Genomic DNA, 18,800 nt, shown 5'->3' with positions numbered 1-18,800 from the left:
TAAGAGATTTTTTTTTAAAATCTTCTAATAAAAGGGAAGTATGATGTAATCTTATTATCTTAGTAGCTTTCAGTTTATATAGGCAAGGAATTACTTGTTGGCATGTTGTTCACCAGAGTTTACAATTTTTTCCCCCCAAATCAGATTAAGCTATTAGAACAAGAAAATGAACATTTGAATCAAACTGTAGCTTCTCTAAGACAACGCTCACAAATCAGTGCTGAAGCGAGAATGAAAGAAATTGAGAAAGAAAATAAAATCCTTCATGAGTCTATTAAAGAGACCAGCAGTAAGTTAAATAAGATTGAATTTGAAAAAAAGCAAGTCAGGAAAGAACTGGAACACTATAAAGAGAAAGGGGAGAGAGCAGAAGAACTTGAAAATGAGCTGCATCATCTGGAGAAGGAAAATGAATTATTACAGAAAAAGATTACGAACTTAAAAATTACTTGTGAGAAGATTGAGGCCTTAGAACAAGAAAACTCAGACCTGGAAATGGAAAACAGAAAACTGAAAAAAACTTTGGATAGCCTAAAAAATCTCACTTTTCAGTTAGAATCCTTAGAAAAGGAGAATTCACAGCTTGATGAAGAAAATTTAGAGTTAAGAAGAACAATTGAATCCTTGAAGTGTACAAGCATTAAAGTGGCACAGTTACAATTAGAAAATAAGGAACTGGAGAGTGAAAAGGAGCAACTTAAAAAAAGCCTTGAACTCATGAAAGCCTCGTTTAAGAAGACTGAACGCTTGGAAGTCAGCTACCAAGGCCTAGACACAGAAAACCAAAGGCTACAGAAAGCCCTTGAAAACAGCAATAAGAAGATTCAGCAATTAGAAAGTGAATTACAAGATTTAGAGTCTGAAAATCAGACTCTGCAAAAGAACTTAGAAGAGTTAAAAATCTCTAGTAAGCGCCTAGAGCAATTGGAAAAGGAGAATAAGTTGTTAGAACAAGAGACTTCTCAACTGGAAAAAGATAAGAAGCAGCTAGAAAAAGAAAATAAAAGGCTTCGACAACAAGCAGAAATTAAAGATAGTACTTTAGAAGAAAACAATGTAAAAATTAGTAATCTAGAAAAGGAAAATAAATCTCTATTTAAAGAAATAGTTGTCTATAAAGAGTCATGTGTACGCCTGAAAGAACTCGAAAAAGAAAATAAAGAACTTGTAAAAAGAGCTACCATCGATAAGAAAACCCTCGTCACTTTACGAGAGGTAAACAGAAATTAGTTACCATTGCTGTCATTATCTGTTTGTAATGTAGAGAAATTATATCTGTATTTTTGAAAAAAGCGTGTATTTTTTGTGCTTTAATCTGTGTACCATTAGCATCTTCAGTGGTTACGGTAGGGAAAGCGTTAGATAATCAAAATTTATATAATAATCAAGTGGTGTAATATAACCATATTGCACTTAATTGGGCAAGGTTGCTTACAGAGGTCTTTGTCACGGAGCCTTTCTTCAATGAACATTGTTCAGATTCTTCATATTAGTCTTTGTTCTGGCTGAAACGTTTCCCCTTGCCTGTAATGTTCAAGACTGAATTTGAAAGGGAAGTTCTACAGAAAGGAAGGGAGCAAACAGGTGTGGTGAAATCATGTTATAGTTACACATAACGTCTGATAGAGGTGAAGGCTGAGAATTGGAAGGAAAGGAGATGTAACGTTGCGTTACTCAAATCACGTAGTGTTAAAAGACTCTTTCCTCAGCACTTTTAGAATTAAGACTACGTTATTTTATTAATATGATAATACTGACTGTAATTTTTACCTGTGTAAGGACTTGGTGAGTGAAAAATTGAAGACTCAACAAATGAACAATGATCTAGAAAAACTTGCCCATGAACTTGAAAAAATAGGCTTAAACAAGGAGCGTCTCTTGCACGATGAACAGAGCAGCGACGACAGGTGAGAATGTCCAGGCCTACCTGGAACAGTGTAGAAATGGAGGTCGTCTTTACTCATACAGATAAACTAGTTTTACGGACTGTTTTTGTGCATACTCGGAGATTCTTAAGGCATGCTAATGGACCCAAAATGGATCTTGCTGTTCTCCGAAATTAATAAGGTAGTTGATGTGCTTTTAACATTCAGCTGTCTGTGAAAGTGAATTGTCACTTTTTGCTACTAAGAAATTTTTTGAAATATGTCAGGAGGTACAGTTGATGTATAATTAAAATGTTTTATGTTCTCGTTAGCAGCAGGAACAGTAGCAGTAAAAGATAATAGGCCCAAAGTGGTTTTTTTCCTTTTTGACTGCTTGACTGATAGAAATGGTTCTTAAGCTTTTGTCACATAATGGTTACCTTAAACTGTCTCAGTCTTTCCTTACAACTGTTTCCTTCTAATTCTTCCTACCAAAAGGAACCTGTTTACAATTCCCACTTAGACAGGCTGGGAAGTATCCAATACTTAAGTGTCTCCAAAACTTCGTACTGGCTCTATCACTCTACCACACCTGCCGTTATAAAGCAGCTGCTATCCTGACATCTGTTTCCTCTACTGTGTGTTGTGTTCTGTCTTATCCTCCAGGGATTTAGGGAAAATTTGTGACAGGAGAAAAGCAGACTAGTATGGGCTTCTAGCCAGTCTTTATTTCATGATGCTCTTCAGTTGTGCTCTTTAAAAACAAAACAAAAAGCTGCTGCCATGATCTGGTGCTACAACTGATTGTCATGAACATGTAGAGTGATTTTGGGCCTTCTGTATCAAAAGAAAACTGAACAACTTTCTTTTTTCCTTCGGTTTCCCTTTCTTGCTGCCTGTGCTCTGTTACTGGGGTGATGCCAGAATCCTGTAGGGAGAATCTGTTACCACCTCTTGTTTTCTGCTGGTGTCTTTCATCTACCTTTCTCAGCTCACAGATACAGAGTTCTGTCAAGAAAAGTGCTCAGAACTTTGACTAGTATGATTTCTTCCGATTTAAGCATTACTGTGTAGCATACAGTGTGTAGTATGCATTTGCTTTGTCCTTAGGTGAATATACCATGCAGAGAAGAACCATTCCTTGAGCTGAGTTGAAGCTTAAACTGCTTAGATGAAGAAGTGTAGATTGAGCAACATTTTTCTAAATCATGTTCTAGATTCCCAGTGGTTGGAATGAGTGCTCCTGCAAAGGGAGAGAATATTGGTCTGTAAAGGTGCTTTTGCAAATTATGCTGCATGAAAAGATCTATGAATCTGCTTCTACTTTCCAGACAATGGCACTTGTCCTTTACAAGTGCTCTTCTAAAGATCAGGTGTTGCGGGTTCACTTCTCACAGGTTAGTTGACTTGTGACGCTGTATGAATTATGACTTTGGGCCATACAATACTAGTGTTTCCTTCACATTGTACAGAATGATGTTATAATAGATCTAGAAATTATAATTTGGAAGAAAATTTGGAGTTGCATGTCTCTGTGGAATGGGGAATTTTATCCAGCTTTCATTAAATTATAATCTGTAGATGAACTTCCAGCATACTTCTGGCACCTGTCACGACCTGTCTCATTTCTTCCTTTGCTTCCAGGTTAGCTGTGTGTGGGAATGACACAAATAAGTAATTTCCTTTTCATTCCCCCCACCTTTCCTTAGTGCTCTTCTAAACGGTATTCCATTTTCAAGGACTTGGTGGATGGTTTTTGCTGTGTATATATTAAGGGCACGGCCCGGAGAGCAGGCTTAAGCATTGCGTACTGGTTGACCTGCACTTGGCACATGTCTAGTGCTGGCCTTAGATCTCTTGTAGTTTGGTGCTGCTCAGCCACACTGTCATAGAAACAGCTCATGGTTAGTTCTTTCCAGATTGCTTTGCAGCAGGAGATAATGCCTGACAGGAAAGGTGTTACGGCAAATTTGATTGTCCAGCACTGACCATGTGCGAGCACCACAAAAGCAGATGGAATATTTGATGCATGAGATATTTGGATATGAGGCTGGGTATGATGTGCCTATTCTCACTGATCTGTGGGGAGGTGTCCAGTAAGCTTTATAGCTTGAAGCTTGCCCAGAGCATTATCTAAAGCCTACCTCTGAGCTCACGCTTGTGACCAAATAGTTTTAGATGTGAAGGAATTTGGGCTGTGCTGCTGTTCTGAGCTTCTCCTCAAACCAGAATGTAGACCTATCTTTAACAACTTCACGTAGAGCTGGGTGACTGTGAATGGGGAATATTTGTTTTCAGAGTGGTTGGCTTGAAATTGTGCTCTGTCACTGCCCTGCCGTTCCATTATTCTCAACTTTCTCATTCATCCAAAAGGTACCTGGATTGCTTGCTTTATATTATTACCTAGGTGAGGCATTAGCAATTGTTCCATCAGGCTGCTAGAAAGCGAGGTTCATTATGGCCAAAGTCAATTCTCAGTGTATTTTTGGTCTCCCTCTCTCATTTTGATGACAGAAATTAAAAATGCACAGTTTTTCTCTTCTTCATTGGAGAACTGCTTGTGGGTCTTCATTGAATGTTCTTGGTAGGACTTCAGAGTCTTTCTGTTGGGGTCTAAGCTGACCATGTTTGATGAATTGACTTTGAAGTGTTTTCCATTTTCTCTTGCCTTTCAAATGGCTGTTGTCTTTAGGCAAAAAAGATTTATGGATTTTGACCCTGAATCTGAAATACCCAAATCCCAATGACAATAGAAAATTTGTACCATCTTTCGTTATTAGGTGTTCACAAGGAAACTGGAGATTTGTCTCTATTAGTCTTCTTTCTTCTTTGTTTTCTACATAATTGCACGACTTTTAAGTAATAGAAATTCTTATTTGTAGCTGAATGTATGCTTCAGCTCAAGAAGATGAAATGCCATCTATTCTACTAGTCATAGACTGCCTTACTGTTTCTTAAGTCCCTGAGAATTACTTGTCATACCTTAAAATCTGGGACTCTTGTCCTCTTACGTGGTGCTACTGGACAGCTTTCTACTTATTAATTCTCTTGCCATTGGTCTTCTGCTCCAGTTCCTGACTAGATCTAATGCTGTTGTCCATTCAGGAGTCTCTTGCAATCTATTCCGTTCACTAAACTGATAGATTTTTTTCAGCAGTCAAGATTAAAAAGGGAGGTATTAGTGGTTTGTTTTGTTTTATCCTACTGTGGGGAGAAGTGGGATGTTTTCCAGATTCTGAGCACATATACAGTGACTGCGCTGCTTAAAGGTGATTAATGAGTGTGGTTTTCAATATTTTCTAAAAAGGAGGTACTGTCCTAAACTGATATAATCTAAATCTGACCACTTACCTCCCAAATATCTGGTTTTGGTTTTTTAGATGCCCTACAGTACTGTAAACATGGTAAAAAGTGGAAGCTTTACACATGGGGAGTGGTAACAGTCTTAAAATATCAGCAGCTGGGCTGAGTGAGCAATTTGCACATTCATACATCAAATGAGTATGCACCTGCAAAGCACTGTATTCTGTCTTCTTCCCTAGTGCCTCCTCTTTGTGAGCTGGCAGGAAATGGAAATTGATGAAAATCTTGCTCTCCAAATACTTCACATTCTAATTTAGTTCAGGTCTCCGCTGGATCCTCTGGAGTGGAGCCAGAAGGAAGAGTGCTGTCATCACACACATGCTAATGATCCAGATAAAGTCAGCACCCTACTGGTGTTGCTGAACGTGGCTTTTTGTATGTCTTAGTATGTTTTAAAAGAAAGAAGGATTCAGAAATGTTTTTGACCACCATCTTCTGTTTGTTTAGACATAGGTCTTGATAATAATACTGAGGTGTCTTCATGCTTTTGAATAGAGTCAGCATACAAGCATTTTTGAAAGTAGCTATGAGGCTGCTGTTTCAGAACATTTTTGAATTTAAATACCTCAGTTTTTTGGAATACAGACTTTTTTGTGTGTGATGTCATTGATCAGTAGGTACAAGCTTTTGGAGTCAAAGTTAGAATCCACACTTAAGAAGTCTCTCGAAATCAAAGAAGAAAAAATTGCTGCTTTGGAGGCTCGTTTAGAAGAATCTACAAATTTAAACCAGCAACTTCGTCAGGAACTTAAAACAGTAAGGAGAACAACATTTGTTCTATAAGGTTAAATTACTCCTATACAGCTATTGTTATTTCTACACTTGACCTTTTGTATAAGATAGCAAGAGATGGGTGTTGTTTGCGTCATGTCAAGCAGGGTGAAGGTGACTGCTTTTTAAGACTTTAATACGAGCCCGGTGTTGAAATCACATGAAAAGTTGTTGGGTTTATTCATTGATCATTGAATATGTCAGGTAGATAAATAATGAAGTTGATTTGAGTTTGGGATGCCAAAAGTAGTCATTGTCAGTCACATATTCTGGTTTACCTTGAACAGCCTGAGTGGACTGGTTAAAATAAACAAATACAGTCTTCTAGGTTGTAGGACTTGGTTATAGTAGTTGGGGGATACATTTGAAAGCACTGAAATAAAAGAGAAAATAGAGGTCTCTTCTTCTTAGACCAGTGTTTGTTAGGGTTAAGCTATCCATATCCACAAATAATTTGTATGTCACCTCCCCAAACTTCTACAAAAAGCACATTTACAAATACAGTAACATGGCAATTTCTGCTCTTTGAGAAGTGGTATGGTCATGTAATAAATTAGGATGTAGAAAATGAAAAATTCTGAACCTGATGTAAGTTGTCGTAATAATTTCAGGTGAAAAAGAACTATGAAGCTCTCAAGCAAAGACAAGAAGAGGAAAGGATGGTTCAGAATTCTCCTCCAAGAAGTGGAGAAGACAACCAACCTGTCAATAAGTGGGAGAAAGAAAATCAGGAAACTACTAGAGAGTTATTGAAAGTTAAAGATAGATTAATTGAAGTGGAAAGGAATGTAAGATGTGTTTTAAACATTATTCTGGTTTTAATTATTTGGTGTGAGCTGTTGCAGTAAAACAAATGAGAGTATTGTTAAGAAAATAAGCAATTTATCACGTCGTTTACGTACCAAGCAGAATCTGAAATAAATTATAGTTTATGAAGCAGCTGGATTCTGCTCTGAGGGATGCCGTAAAGAGTACGACCAGTATTTAAAAGGAGATGTGGAAACCTGAATTTGCCCTTTTGAATCCTCAGATATCTGTAAATCCCTCATATAATCTTTTTTCACATGAGTCATGGAGATTTCTCTACTATTTCTCCATAGGTACAATATTAGTTACCCATTTTTTCAATCTTAACCTGTAGTGATAATATCACTGTGTGTTACTTCGTTGTATAAGGTGATCTATACTTTTGTTTCTTCCTGTAAATCTCTGCAAAGTCATGGTGCTTTGTTGGTTTTGGAGAAACAAGGTTTTTTTTCTTCAAGTTCGGTCAAGAGCTGTGAACTGAAATTGTCTTTTTTTTTTAATGTTCAAAGAATGCTACACTGCAGGCAGAGAAGCAAGCCCTAAAGACACAATTAAAGCAACTTGAGACACAGAATAGCAATCTGCAGGCTCAGATTCTTGCACTTCAGAGACAGACTGTTTCTCTACAGGAACAAAATACAACTCTACAAACTCAAAATGCCAAGCTGCAGGTAATATTTTCCTATTTTGCTTTCAAAAATAATACAAAGTTTTTTCAAATGAAACCTTTAATGGCAATAATGTATTATAAATCACATTTCACTTCTGGTACAGACATGGAAAAGAAAGTAATGTGTAAACAATCTGCACTAAGAGCAGTCAAATAACATTTTGTTTGCTGATGAATAATAACATTTTTAGAAGTTGTTTTTAATCCTTTATGTTTGTCCAGTTTAAACTCTTGACTTAGGAGTAGAGTAGATTCTCTTATCCAGTCTTCTAAGATAATTTTTTTTTTAAATGTCTTTTACTTCTAAATTAGGTCAGGGAAGTAGTGTGTCCAAAGAGACTCTAATAAATTTAGTGTTTTGTCTATTTTTATAAATAGAGTTTAAAAAAAAAAAAAGTAAAAGCCATACCTAAGAGGAAAGTCAAGATGTTAGTAAGTTCGGAAGATCTGAAAAAAACCCTTTGAAACCTACATAAATATGTGAAGAATGAATTCAGATAATTCAGAGGCAAAAAAAGGTAATGTGTGACCATGGAAACTGTAAGAATGGTTGCCCACAGACTCTTACGGCCAAAATTCAGATGTTGTTCTTCATACTTTTAACAGGCTTATTAAATACATATGTAATTTTTTCTCTGCTAAGTGAAATATTCTTGTTAATGGATCTAATGCGTTTTGGGGCTCTAAGAATCAGAACTACTTAGAGAACGCAAAGTCCACAATTTGGCAGAAATAGTAAACACTGTCAGAAATGATAGAAGGTAGATGGAAGTCAGAGAGTGCAGGAGTCTTTAAACGAGTAAACAAATAATGCATTTTGTGAATGGCTCAAGTTATCATCGTGTCTCTTTCTGGAAAGCAGAACATAGTTGTACCACAGATGCACTTTCTATTTACCACATGGAAATCTCATTAGTGCGCAGTACTCCGCTTTGTGGCTGGCAAGCCTGTGAACAAAACGGGACATTTGTGCACACACTGTGTCCTCATCTAGTTGTTAAAAATTAGTGGATGTGGGCATGGAAGTAGAGCATTTCAAGCAGACTGAGGATATATCTCTGCGATTTAGAACTCTTGGAGTGTTTTGTAATACCATTTGTCAAAAAAACAGGAATATATATGTAGTTCCTTTTTTGCCTCATGAATTGCACAACAGCACAGGCCTTTCCAATCTGATAAACCTGGAGAAGGAGTTAGCTGTCGATATTTTTGAAAGTATTGAGACAGTAAATTGGGAGGAGGAAGCATTTTATGCCTTTTAATTTTTTTTTTTTATTATTATTATATTGTGGTGAACCCCACCAAGCAATGTAATTTTTATTGCCAGGGATGACTGAATGATGTTATACCCAACAGACTGAGAAAGGGAGTTGTTCTCCTTCCTTGAGAATTCAGTTGTCTTGCTCATAACTTCACGCGAGTTGCAAGACAACTCTACATCAACTCTAAATCATAACGAAAGGTGAAATATGTTCAAGAAAGTAAGAGTGATTAACAGTTAGCTAAATCTGAAGCGCAAACTAAGCTGGTCTACACGGACTCTGTCAAAACTGTCCTTAGGCAACTGTAATTCTGCTGTTCCTTCTGATACCCATAAGGAACATAAAAAAGAATGGATGTCTTAAAGGATAACTGGAAATTCTGAACTGAATCAAACTTGGAATTGAGTCTGGGAAGTTTCACAGTATACACTTGCCATCAGACATTACTTCATTTCCAGTGAAAGGTTCAGCTTTCTCATCTGTAACAAAGAATGCTGCAGTCCCAACAGAAAGGGATTTGTTCCTTAGTAACAGCGTGCACTGGAGTGATCTTTTTTTTTTTTTTTTGCTTCATAGATATCCTGAGGGTATTAGAAGCCTCTCAGTAGCTTGTGTTTTTCATCTCTTGAACAAGAAAGAGAAGGAGGCTAGCTTAATGCAGGTCAGATGACAAGCACCTTAGGTATCGTCAGTTCTTTAAGATATCCAAGGGTTTAGGTTAGGTTAATCTTACCAGAGGCACACAAAGTGAAGTTGTTGGGATTCTTTAAATCTGTCTAATGTTGAAGGCTTTAATGTATTAGTAGACATTAATACTGTTCTGACATAATTGTTGGAGAAATCGTACTCTTCTACGAGAAGAGCACTTTCCACCAGACCTCACAACACATACATAAAGTGATCAACTGACATTACTGTTGTTGGAAGAGAAGGAACTGAATGGCAGTTCCTCAGTAAAATGGAATGTGGGTAGTTCCTTCCAGAAGCTGCTGTTTTATTTCCCTTTCTCTCTGTTCAATGGATGCTACTGTTGGAAGTCTCATTCTAAAGGATATGTGGCCACAATAAGGATTTTATGGTGACAATAGAGATTCTGTACAATAAAGATTTAAAAAAAAATCTGTGCCAATATGAAAGTTTTAGTCATGTGACAGATCCTATTGTGTGATACAAGGATCACTGATGATCTGTTTCTCTGAGATATTTTGATGCTAGAGCTGTCAATGCTGAGAAGAAAATGTACCTCTCATCTAGATAGCACTTTAACAGATACTTGAAGGTAAATAATAATTTTATATCCCCCACCCCATCCCATGTCAATTTAAGCATATCCTTAAGTGCTTTCTTGTAATACTGCTATGAAAATTTTCGTGGAATATTTTGAATTGAAATTGTCTATTGGAGTATAAGAAAAGAAGTATTTCCATTAAAGGTTGTCAGGTAATGGAACAACTGGAAGGTTGCCAAGATGCTAAGGGTTAAACTCAAGAAATCTTTTATAGGAGGAGAGACACAAGATAATCCAGACTATGAAATTTATTTGCAACTCTTGTCAAATATTTATGCCTGCAGGTTGAAAATTCCACCCTTAATTCTCAAAGCACATCTCTTATGAATCAGAATGCACAACTGTTGATCCAGCAGTCTGCTCTGGAAAACGAAAATGAATGTGTGCTCAAGGAACGTGAGGATCTGAAATCGTTGTATGATTCGCTTCTCAAAGATCATGAAAAGCTGGAACATCTGCACGAACGCCAAGCTGCCGAGTATGAATCCCTGATTGCTAAACATGGAAGTCTTAAATCTGCACACAAAAACCTGGAGGTGGAGCATAAGGACCTAGAAGATAGGTAAATACTAATACACATGAGTAAAATTGGGAGTCTGTGATTCCTGGGCAAAAAGCAAAAAAACCTGTATAACTACTATGAATAAAATTAGTATTACTTAAATATAACATTAAGATCTTAAAACTTTGAAAGATCACCTTTTCAAAAAAATTCCATATTGTCATTCCAAAAAAAGGAACTTAAATATTTTATTTTTTGTTCGCAGGTACAATCAGTTGCTGAAACAGAAAGTGCAGCTGGAAGAATTGGAGAAAGTCCTCAAGGTAGAACAGGAGAAAATGCTACAACAAAATGAAAAACATGAAACTGTAGCAGCAGAGTATAAAAAACTTCGTGATGAAAATGAAAGGTAAAGTGAAAGTCTGGTATGTGTATCAGTAAAGCTCTGAGCACTCGCCAGTATAGTCTGATGAACAAGTGTTGTATCCTCTCACATTCCTTAATACCTGACGCAGCAATTGAGGACATTTGCAATCCTCACCTTATAGCAGCTCCGCTCCATTAGTCGTCAAAACAGTCATTTTAGGAGGAAGGACAAAGGAAGCCCAGGAATCAATATATGCAACCTACATGATTGCCAAAGTTTGGGCCATTCCTATTTACTTACTATGTTGTGTTGGCAAGAAGGTCTGGCTGTTGTGTAAGATTCTTATGTTTTGAAAAGTGGCATCTTAAAACTAGTTGCGATGTCCACATTTAGAAATCCTTTAGATTTAGATTTAAATTTAGAAATTTAAAAAAAAATACACAGGAAACCCAGAGTGTTTGCCTTAAAGGCAGACTGCATGCCTACAAAAATTAGACTGAGATGACTTACCTACAGTATGTGATAGTAAGAAACGTTGATATGTATTCTGTGGAGTAGTAGAGGGCCTTGGAAGTTTCATAGGGAACGTGGGTAATGAATACGCTTCCTTCTATCTGTGTGTATTCTTTTATGGTGTCTTAATTCCAGGCTTACTCATACATACAGTCAACTCTTGAGAGAGAATGAAGTTCTCCAAACTGATCATAAGAATTTGAAAACATTATTGAACAATTCCAAACTAGAACAAACGCGATTAGAAGCTGAGTTTTCTAAACTCAAAGAACAGTACCAACAACTGGATATTACATCGACAAAACTAAATAATCAATGTGAGGTATGTGGAATTACGCTGTTTTTCAGGCTGGTATCATTGTCATATTTGTACAAGTGTATTTGTAGATTCATAAAATGAAACGAAGCGCTTGAGATTTAGTCATTTGGTTTATCGATAATGAAGCGGGTCTGAAGACAAATTAATTTGCCTGTTGTACTGGCAATACAAAAATTTGGGCTCATTTTAGGTAAACTGTGTTAAGTTATTTAAAGCATCAAAGAGGCTTATGTTAGTTGAGTCATGATTTAGTTAAGTTTTCTGTTTGATTTGACTACCAGAATTCTTTGTAGACCTAAATTTTCTTCATAATCTTATTATCTCTGTGTAAAATATTCTCACATATATATGCATGTACCATTTCATATATTTTAACAGCTGCTTAGCCAGCTTAAAGGAAATCTGGAGGAGGAAAACAGACATCTACTAGATCAAATTCAGACATTAATGCTACAGAATAGAACATTACTTGAGCAGAATATGGAAAGCAAGGATCTCTTCCATGTAGAGCAAAGGCAGTACATGTGAGTTTTTTTTAAAACAATTAAATTACTGTGATTAGGACAGTTACACTAATACCTATATATTTTTAAAAAAGCTTTGTTTTATATAGCAATTAACACATGCTATTTCTGAAATACTTCTCTTTTTATTCCAAAAATTTAAATTATTATATGAAAAGCAGATAAACTCCAAACATGATATTTTTAGTTCTAAAGCATCAGTGCAACTGTGTCCGTTAGTGATGATCAAATGAGAAATAAAAATGTTATTTATTCTTCATTCCACTACAAGCAAAGTTCCTGTGTTTGTTTTTAAACATTTTTAGTGAATTTGAGAGAAGAGAAAATGTGCATATCTAACTGGTTCTCTTGGAGCCTATATGTACTTCCTTACTAAAAAAGGGGGAGAATACTGTTGTGTGATAAAGGCAAATGGAAATTTTTCAATTTTATATCATGACATTAAATGTAAGACTGCTTGTTAGCTGTATCTCTTCCTTGATTTTTCAGTAAGAAACAAGTGCTATATAAGAATCCCTTGTGAAAACGACAACTTTCAGATAACAGATATCCAAAGGAACATGCTGCTCACACGTTATATATATTTTTGAAGCATAGATTATCATTAATTTCTGTTTACAGTGACAAGCTAAATGAATTAAGGCGACAGAAGGAGAAATTGGAGGAGAAGATAATGGATCAGTACAAATTTTATGAACCATCTCCGCCAAGAAGGTACTGATGAACATGATATAAAAATAAACATAAATCTAAAACATGACATAGCTATTCTGTTCCACCTGCAAATTGAGATTTTGTTAAACTTCAGGGGAGCAGAATCATGTCTGTGTTCTTGCATACAAATTAGGAAACGTCTGAAGGCATAAGTAACGTATTATAAATGCAATAAATGTACTGTATTATTGGTAACAGAAGGGGTAACTGGATTACTCTGAAAATGAGGAAGCTGATAAAATCTAAGAAGGATGTTAATCGAGAACGCTTGAAGTCTGTGACCCTTACGCCTACCCGTTCAGAATCCAGTGAAGGATTTCTTCAGCTGCCCCACCAGGACAGTCAAGATAGTTCCTCTGTGGGCTCAAACTCTCTTGAAGATGGCCAGACCTTGGGGACCAAAAAGAGTAGTAGTGAGTACTGCAAAACATTTATTTTTCTTTTAATAATCCTTGGCTACATGTCTTCTTGATTTGATTAAAAGTCAGGAGGTGCTGGAAAAAGCTATGTGCTTGGAGGATTTTTAAAGGTAACTTGTTAAGTCTTCAGGAATGAAGCCTGGATTAATTTATTAATGACAGATCTATACTGACTTCTTGCAAACTCCTGGAGTGTTTGGACAGGAACTAGTTTTTAACATTTCTATGGCTCTAAAGGTAAATGTTAAAATACATTCACAGTGCTTGGGTAAGATGTTACTGGGTCAGGCAAGCAGAATTTTGAATAGAATGTCAGATGCCACCACTGGCACCCTTTTTTATTTCTCCCTCTTGTCCCAGCATGAATCATTCCCCCTCTCTTGGAAGTGCTTTCCAAGCTGTGGCTGTGCTAACATCCTTCAGTTGCTAAAAAGATCTTCTGTCTGAAGGTGTTTCTCCAGCATCTCAACAAAACCCACAGTGAAGAATTGTGATAGTATTTGAGTATGCACTAGGAAGAGTTAATGTAGAGACGTAACCTGTTAAGATGATGTGGATAGTTACTGTTCCTAAAGATTAGAGTTAAGTGGCTGAGAGGGAGACTGAGGAGGGTTACAGAGGTGTGGATAGATCAAATATTCCAGACAGAATTTGCTAACCTTGAAAGAGCCTAACAGCAGTCATGTTAGGATGCCCACAGTATAGAAGGCCACATTCTGTGCAGCATGTACATTTCTTATCTATATCTTCTGTTATCCGCTATTGGCATGAATCATAAACTGTCCCAATTTCTCACAACTTGGGAGATATTATTACAACCAAGTTATCAGGTTGTCATGATTGTATTCAACAATTATGCACCAAAACCATTTTGGCCATGCATGTAAAAGCATCAGAATACAAGTGTAATAAAATTCACTTAAAATCTTTGCAATACTTTTTTTAAAATTTAATGTCTTGCATTTCAAAAGACAGCAGATCAGTATTCTGGGTTTTTGTGCCAGCTATGAACTTACTGTGTTAGAAATGATTAAAGCCACTATGATGGAGTTTTTTTTCTTCTGTGCTTATTGCAGAAGCTTAGTCAAAGTTAAAAACTTCTAAAAACACTGTTTCAAGGAAACTTAAAATCAGATTTGTGTGTATTTTTTTAATAACTGAAAAAAATACTAAGTTCAAGGGTACATTTTATCACTTGTCGCTAATTTGTCAATTTGGGAAGCTTAGTGTTTTTCAGTGCGTAAGGGTCTGTTAAGGTTCAGAACAGGGACTTTTGAATTTTTGAAAAAGCAACTGTTGCTTTTACACACAAACTGGAAGTCTTGTGGCATTCAGGATAGACTGAAGCTGCAGTAGGTGTGTTTGTAAGTGTGTTGGTTTGAATCAAGAGCGTGCATGCTTTGGTTTAGACCATATGCATCTGTGTCAGTGATTTCATGTTGTGGAAGGGCTCTTTTATGTGACAGTTTTCTTTGCATGATACTTGGGACCTTGTAGTGTGCAGTTACCCTCTTGGTGGAGCCATGGGAAGTTCCGGTGGCTGATCCTCAAAAGAGGTTTGAAATTGTTCAGACCTCGTTAATTTTCTACTCTGTGGACCTTGTTCGTGTTCCTCTTAATCCCAGTGTATTTATCCACAAACTGGAAGAGCTGATCTAATTCTGGATCCTAACCTTCCTCCATTACACGTCACCATGGCAACCACAGTTTTTGATAGAATTTGGATGAATTATGTGCCAGTTCAATGCTGACAGTCTTACTGAGACAGTTTGCATCTCACAAAGTTAAGAGAACGTCTCAGTGTGAGAAGTACCAGTAATGGTGTGCATTTTGCAGTCTTATTTCTTCTGCTTTTAGAATGACTGTAAGTTCTAAATATCAAGATACAGTGGCTCCTTTCTTTTCTGTAAGAAGTGGCTTGGCACTAGCGGCTTCCACTCAAGCTACAAGACAGAGAAAACCCATGAGTCGCTGCCTGTCTGTGCAAATGCTCAGGTGTTGTAGCTTTCCACACTGGCTGAAGGAAGTTGTGGGTACGGGAGGAGACAGCTCGTGTTTCACCCTGAGCTCCTGCGTCTGGGAATGGAGATGGATCCGGAGGGAACTGCGGAGGTGAAGCGTCCTGCATGTCCTTCAGAAGGCAAGAGGAGGCAGCTTACATCCCCCAACTTGCCGTCACTGGCACAAATCAGCGGCTCTCAAAAGCTAGAGGACAGAGTCTCTGACATGAAGTGGTCTTTGAGATGTATAGGTTTCCTACCCCATATCCCCTGTCAGAGAACTGAGAGGAGATACCAATTCCTAAGTGAATTATCCTGCTGCTACCACTACTGATACAGATTCTCTATGTGAAATCTGTAGATTTTCTTCTTTGGAAGGTGGTGATGGAGACTGTTTTCCTAATGCAGGATATTTTCTCATGCAAATGTTTTCAAGAGACCTATTCTCTTACAAAGATAGGTGATCTTGGTGAAAAAATCGGGTTACCCTGTTCTGCAGAGAAAACAGCACGTGAGGTCTCCCAGAGTGCTTGAAGCCCTGTCTGGTTCCAGAGGTTCTCTGGAAAGGAGGGGGTGCCTGTATGTCTCTTACTGCATGCAGCACCAGGTAAATCCTGCAGGTGCTGTGGACACCGTGTGCTCCTCAGATAGCAGAGTTTCACCTTTGCTTTTCATATCTGTGTTAAGTGTTTGAATCGGGTGAGTACCAACAGATCTGACATCTGCTTCGTGCAGAGCCTTTTTTCTTGGGGGGGTGGGATACCATTCTGAGCTTTTTGCATAGAAAACCCAAGTCAAACAAGTGGAGTTTCTTTTTTTTTGGTGGAGAAAAACAGATTGTTTTTAATATCTTCCACTTCAGCCATTTCAGCTTATTAACAGTGTCCCAAGGAATTAAGGCTATTAGTAAGCTTGTCAGGTTTAAATAGTAGTACCAGTAGCAGACACATTGTATCATGGTGGAGTAAAAAGTATATTGGGCTCCTTTTTCTATTACCAAAACATTTAGAAGATGTCTGCCTAACATTTTCTTGTGTGCATGAACGGAATGATGTAAGGATTTTAATACTATCCATGCAGAAATCCCCAGAATATTTCTGGCAAACAGTAGGAGGATTACAAAATGGGAGATTTCCTGACCAGTGATGGAATTCTCTGCAATACTCATCGTTCATTCTCAGCTCAGAAAGCAAGAACATGTTCATAGAATACTGAAAAGAGGAAGAAAAGTTAGTGAATTATATCTAGACTTCTTTGAGTAGATGATTACCAAGACCAAAATAGTCCTCCTGCCATCCTGTTTTTAAAGTCTGTTGGAATAAAGGGGTAAGAGCTAAAGCTGCTTAACCTAAACTTTGTGATGTCCTGTTTGTTTCTGCTGTAGCTCTGCCAATCCAGTATTTTTTGTTCTAGGCAGAAATTACTTGTGTAAATCCTTGTCTCAAGGAGGTTGCATTTTGCCAAAGGACAGGTTTTGATGTACGATTTCCAGGACATCAGTAGTTGCAGTGGAGTTTCCTGTTCGGTACAGTTGCTGAGAGCCATAAATCAGTCCTTTTGGAGTGATCTGTGTTAATGAACAAGAATCACAGATGACTCAAAGGATTCTTGAACATCCTCTGGTTACTTGTTAATAAGATGAGGGTGGACATTTTTAATTAAGAGGGATCGGTTATCTTGTCCATATCAGTTGTCTATAGAGGGATCAGTTATCTTGTCTTCAAAGGGTTATAGAAGTTACAAAAGAATCATGTTTCACCATGGTGACAAAAAGTTAGAAATAGAATTACCTCTTTGAATGGGATTAGTGCCAAAACTATTTAGTTATTTACCTGTTAGAAAATCAGTCTGATGCGGTGCCTCATGTTCCTTTGGCAGGGAGTTATTAGAAATGTACTTTTACATGCAATTAGATAGACAACACGCATGTCTCCTTTATGGGAGGTTTAGCAGCCTTGCTTCTTTTTTTGGGCCAGTCAGCATCTCTGTTTATGTTGGTTTTGGCTTGTTTCCTCAGGATCTACAAGAGGAGGAATGCTTTATTGATCTGAAGCAAACCAAAACAAAACTCTGGTTACTTCGAAGTACCTCCAAGTATCTGTAGATAGTACAATATCTGTGTACCTATGTAGCGAATAATTCCAAAGTGAACTTGTAGTTAGTATACTCCTATCTCACAGAGGTAGCACAAGTACCTTTCTTGTCTTCCCCACCCCGTGTCGTAAGGAGCTGACAGAGGGGGGCGTTTGCTGTCCCTCTCCGATCACGACGGAGTGAGATTCTGCCAGTGTGAGAACTTCTGTGTTGGTTTTGGACACTCGTGGCTGTTCCAGTCACGCGCTCGTTGGGAGCTGTAAGATGTATAGCACTGTAAACTTGTTGCTGTAAGTGCAAGCACAGAACCATGTGATGGAGAGGCAGAAAGGTTTCTCTTTCAGGGTAACATTTACAATGTGCACTTGTAAATGCGTATGTATATATGCCCTGCTATATCAAATAGAAGCTGCTGTATGCCCAGCTGCTGCTTGAGCAGGAAACCAAGGCAAACGACAAAGCTCGTGTCTCAAAAGTGACTTGAGAGAGCTAAAATAAGCAGATTTTGGGCTGATAGACTGGACTACGCTGCTTTCATATCTGCATAAATAAGACCTTTTCAGTAATTTCATTATGCATTTCTTTCTGGATCTTTACATGCCAGTTGTTTGCATGTGGCTCCTGTGTGCTTGGCAGTCAGCTGACACATTTATCTGATGCTTCACAATGCAGGTGTCTGCCAGTAATCAATAACTAATGCAGAAGAGCTGAATCTAAGGTCAAGATTAACTTGTGATTTCCCCCTCCTCCATCTTCTAATACTATTAGTAATTTTAACTCTGTTTCTTGGTATTATGTATCACAACTTTCTCTTAGCCCTCTCCAAATGTTACAGCAACGCTCACATTGGATTTTCTTTTGCTATTTCTTTTTAATCTTTGGTATTTTTTTCAGCTAAGAAAATTGGTGTATACCATTCCAGCCAATAAATCTTCATTTTATTTTTCTTATTAGAAATTTGAAGTGGATTATTTCACTAAAATATTAAAATCACTGCACAAAAACAGTACATTGAACATAAGGTCTGTGTAATTTTTGTACAAGACGGTAGATGACAAAAACTATTAATGAGCCCAAAATGTAACAAATGAAGATTGGTAATAGATTGTGTCCTACTAGAGATGCTGGGCAAAACATTATAAAAAGTTATGAATCTCAAAAAATAATGATGTGAACATATTTTAAAGTATAAGTTGTACTTAGAGTTGCTTTCATGTTAAGCTTTTTTTGCTTCACATTTTTCTTTATGTTCAAGAAATGTTATTTTTCACAGTAAAACTATATAATCGTCAATTTCTATAATCATCTGCAAAGAAGTTACA

The 18,800-nt window shown here is 37.3% G+C and overlaps 1 protein-coding gene across 16 annotated transcripts in view; it reads left to right on the top strand.

Annotated features, from left to right (window-relative positions):
- CCDC88A (coiled-coil domain containing 88A) overlaps positions 1-18,800 on the top strand; it is an 80,439-nt gene that overhangs the window by 46,103 nt on the left and 15,536 nt on the right. For 13 of the 16 annotated variants that reach the window (XM_074817099.1, XM_074817097.1, XM_074817096.1 and 10 more), the window contains exons 15-25: positions 145-1,215; positions 1,780-1,907; positions 5,843-5,984; positions 6,611-6,787; positions 7,316-7,477; positions 10,311-10,588; positions 10,794-10,937; positions 11,544-11,730; positions 12,106-12,251; positions 12,873-12,965; positions 13,164-13,378. In XM_074817099.1, coding sequence (XP_074673200.1) covers positions 145-1,215; positions 1,780-1,907; positions 5,843-5,984; positions 6,611-6,787; positions 7,316-7,477; positions 10,311-10,588; positions 10,794-10,937; positions 11,544-11,730; positions 12,106-12,251; positions 12,873-12,965; positions 13,164-13,378 — 2,743 coding nt within the window. The remainder of the gene's footprint in view (positions 1-144; positions 1,216-1,779; positions 1,908-5,842; positions 5,985-6,610; positions 6,788-7,315; positions 7,478-10,310; positions 10,589-10,793; positions 10,938-11,543; positions 11,731-12,105; positions 12,252-12,872; positions 12,966-13,163; positions 13,379-18,800) is intronic. The other 3 variants (XM_074817098.1, XM_074817091.1, XM_074817086.1) reach the window with 1 other exon arrangement.

This window comes from Strix aluco, chromosome 3 (genome assembly GCF_031877795.1).
Source record: "Strix aluco isolate bStrAlu1 chromosome 3, bStrAlu1.hap1, whole genome shotgun sequence".
Taxonomy (NCBI): domain Eukaryota; kingdom Metazoa; phylum Chordata; class Aves; order Strigiformes; family Strigidae; genus Strix; species Strix aluco.
This window is presented reverse-complemented; position numbering and strand designations above follow the sequence as displayed.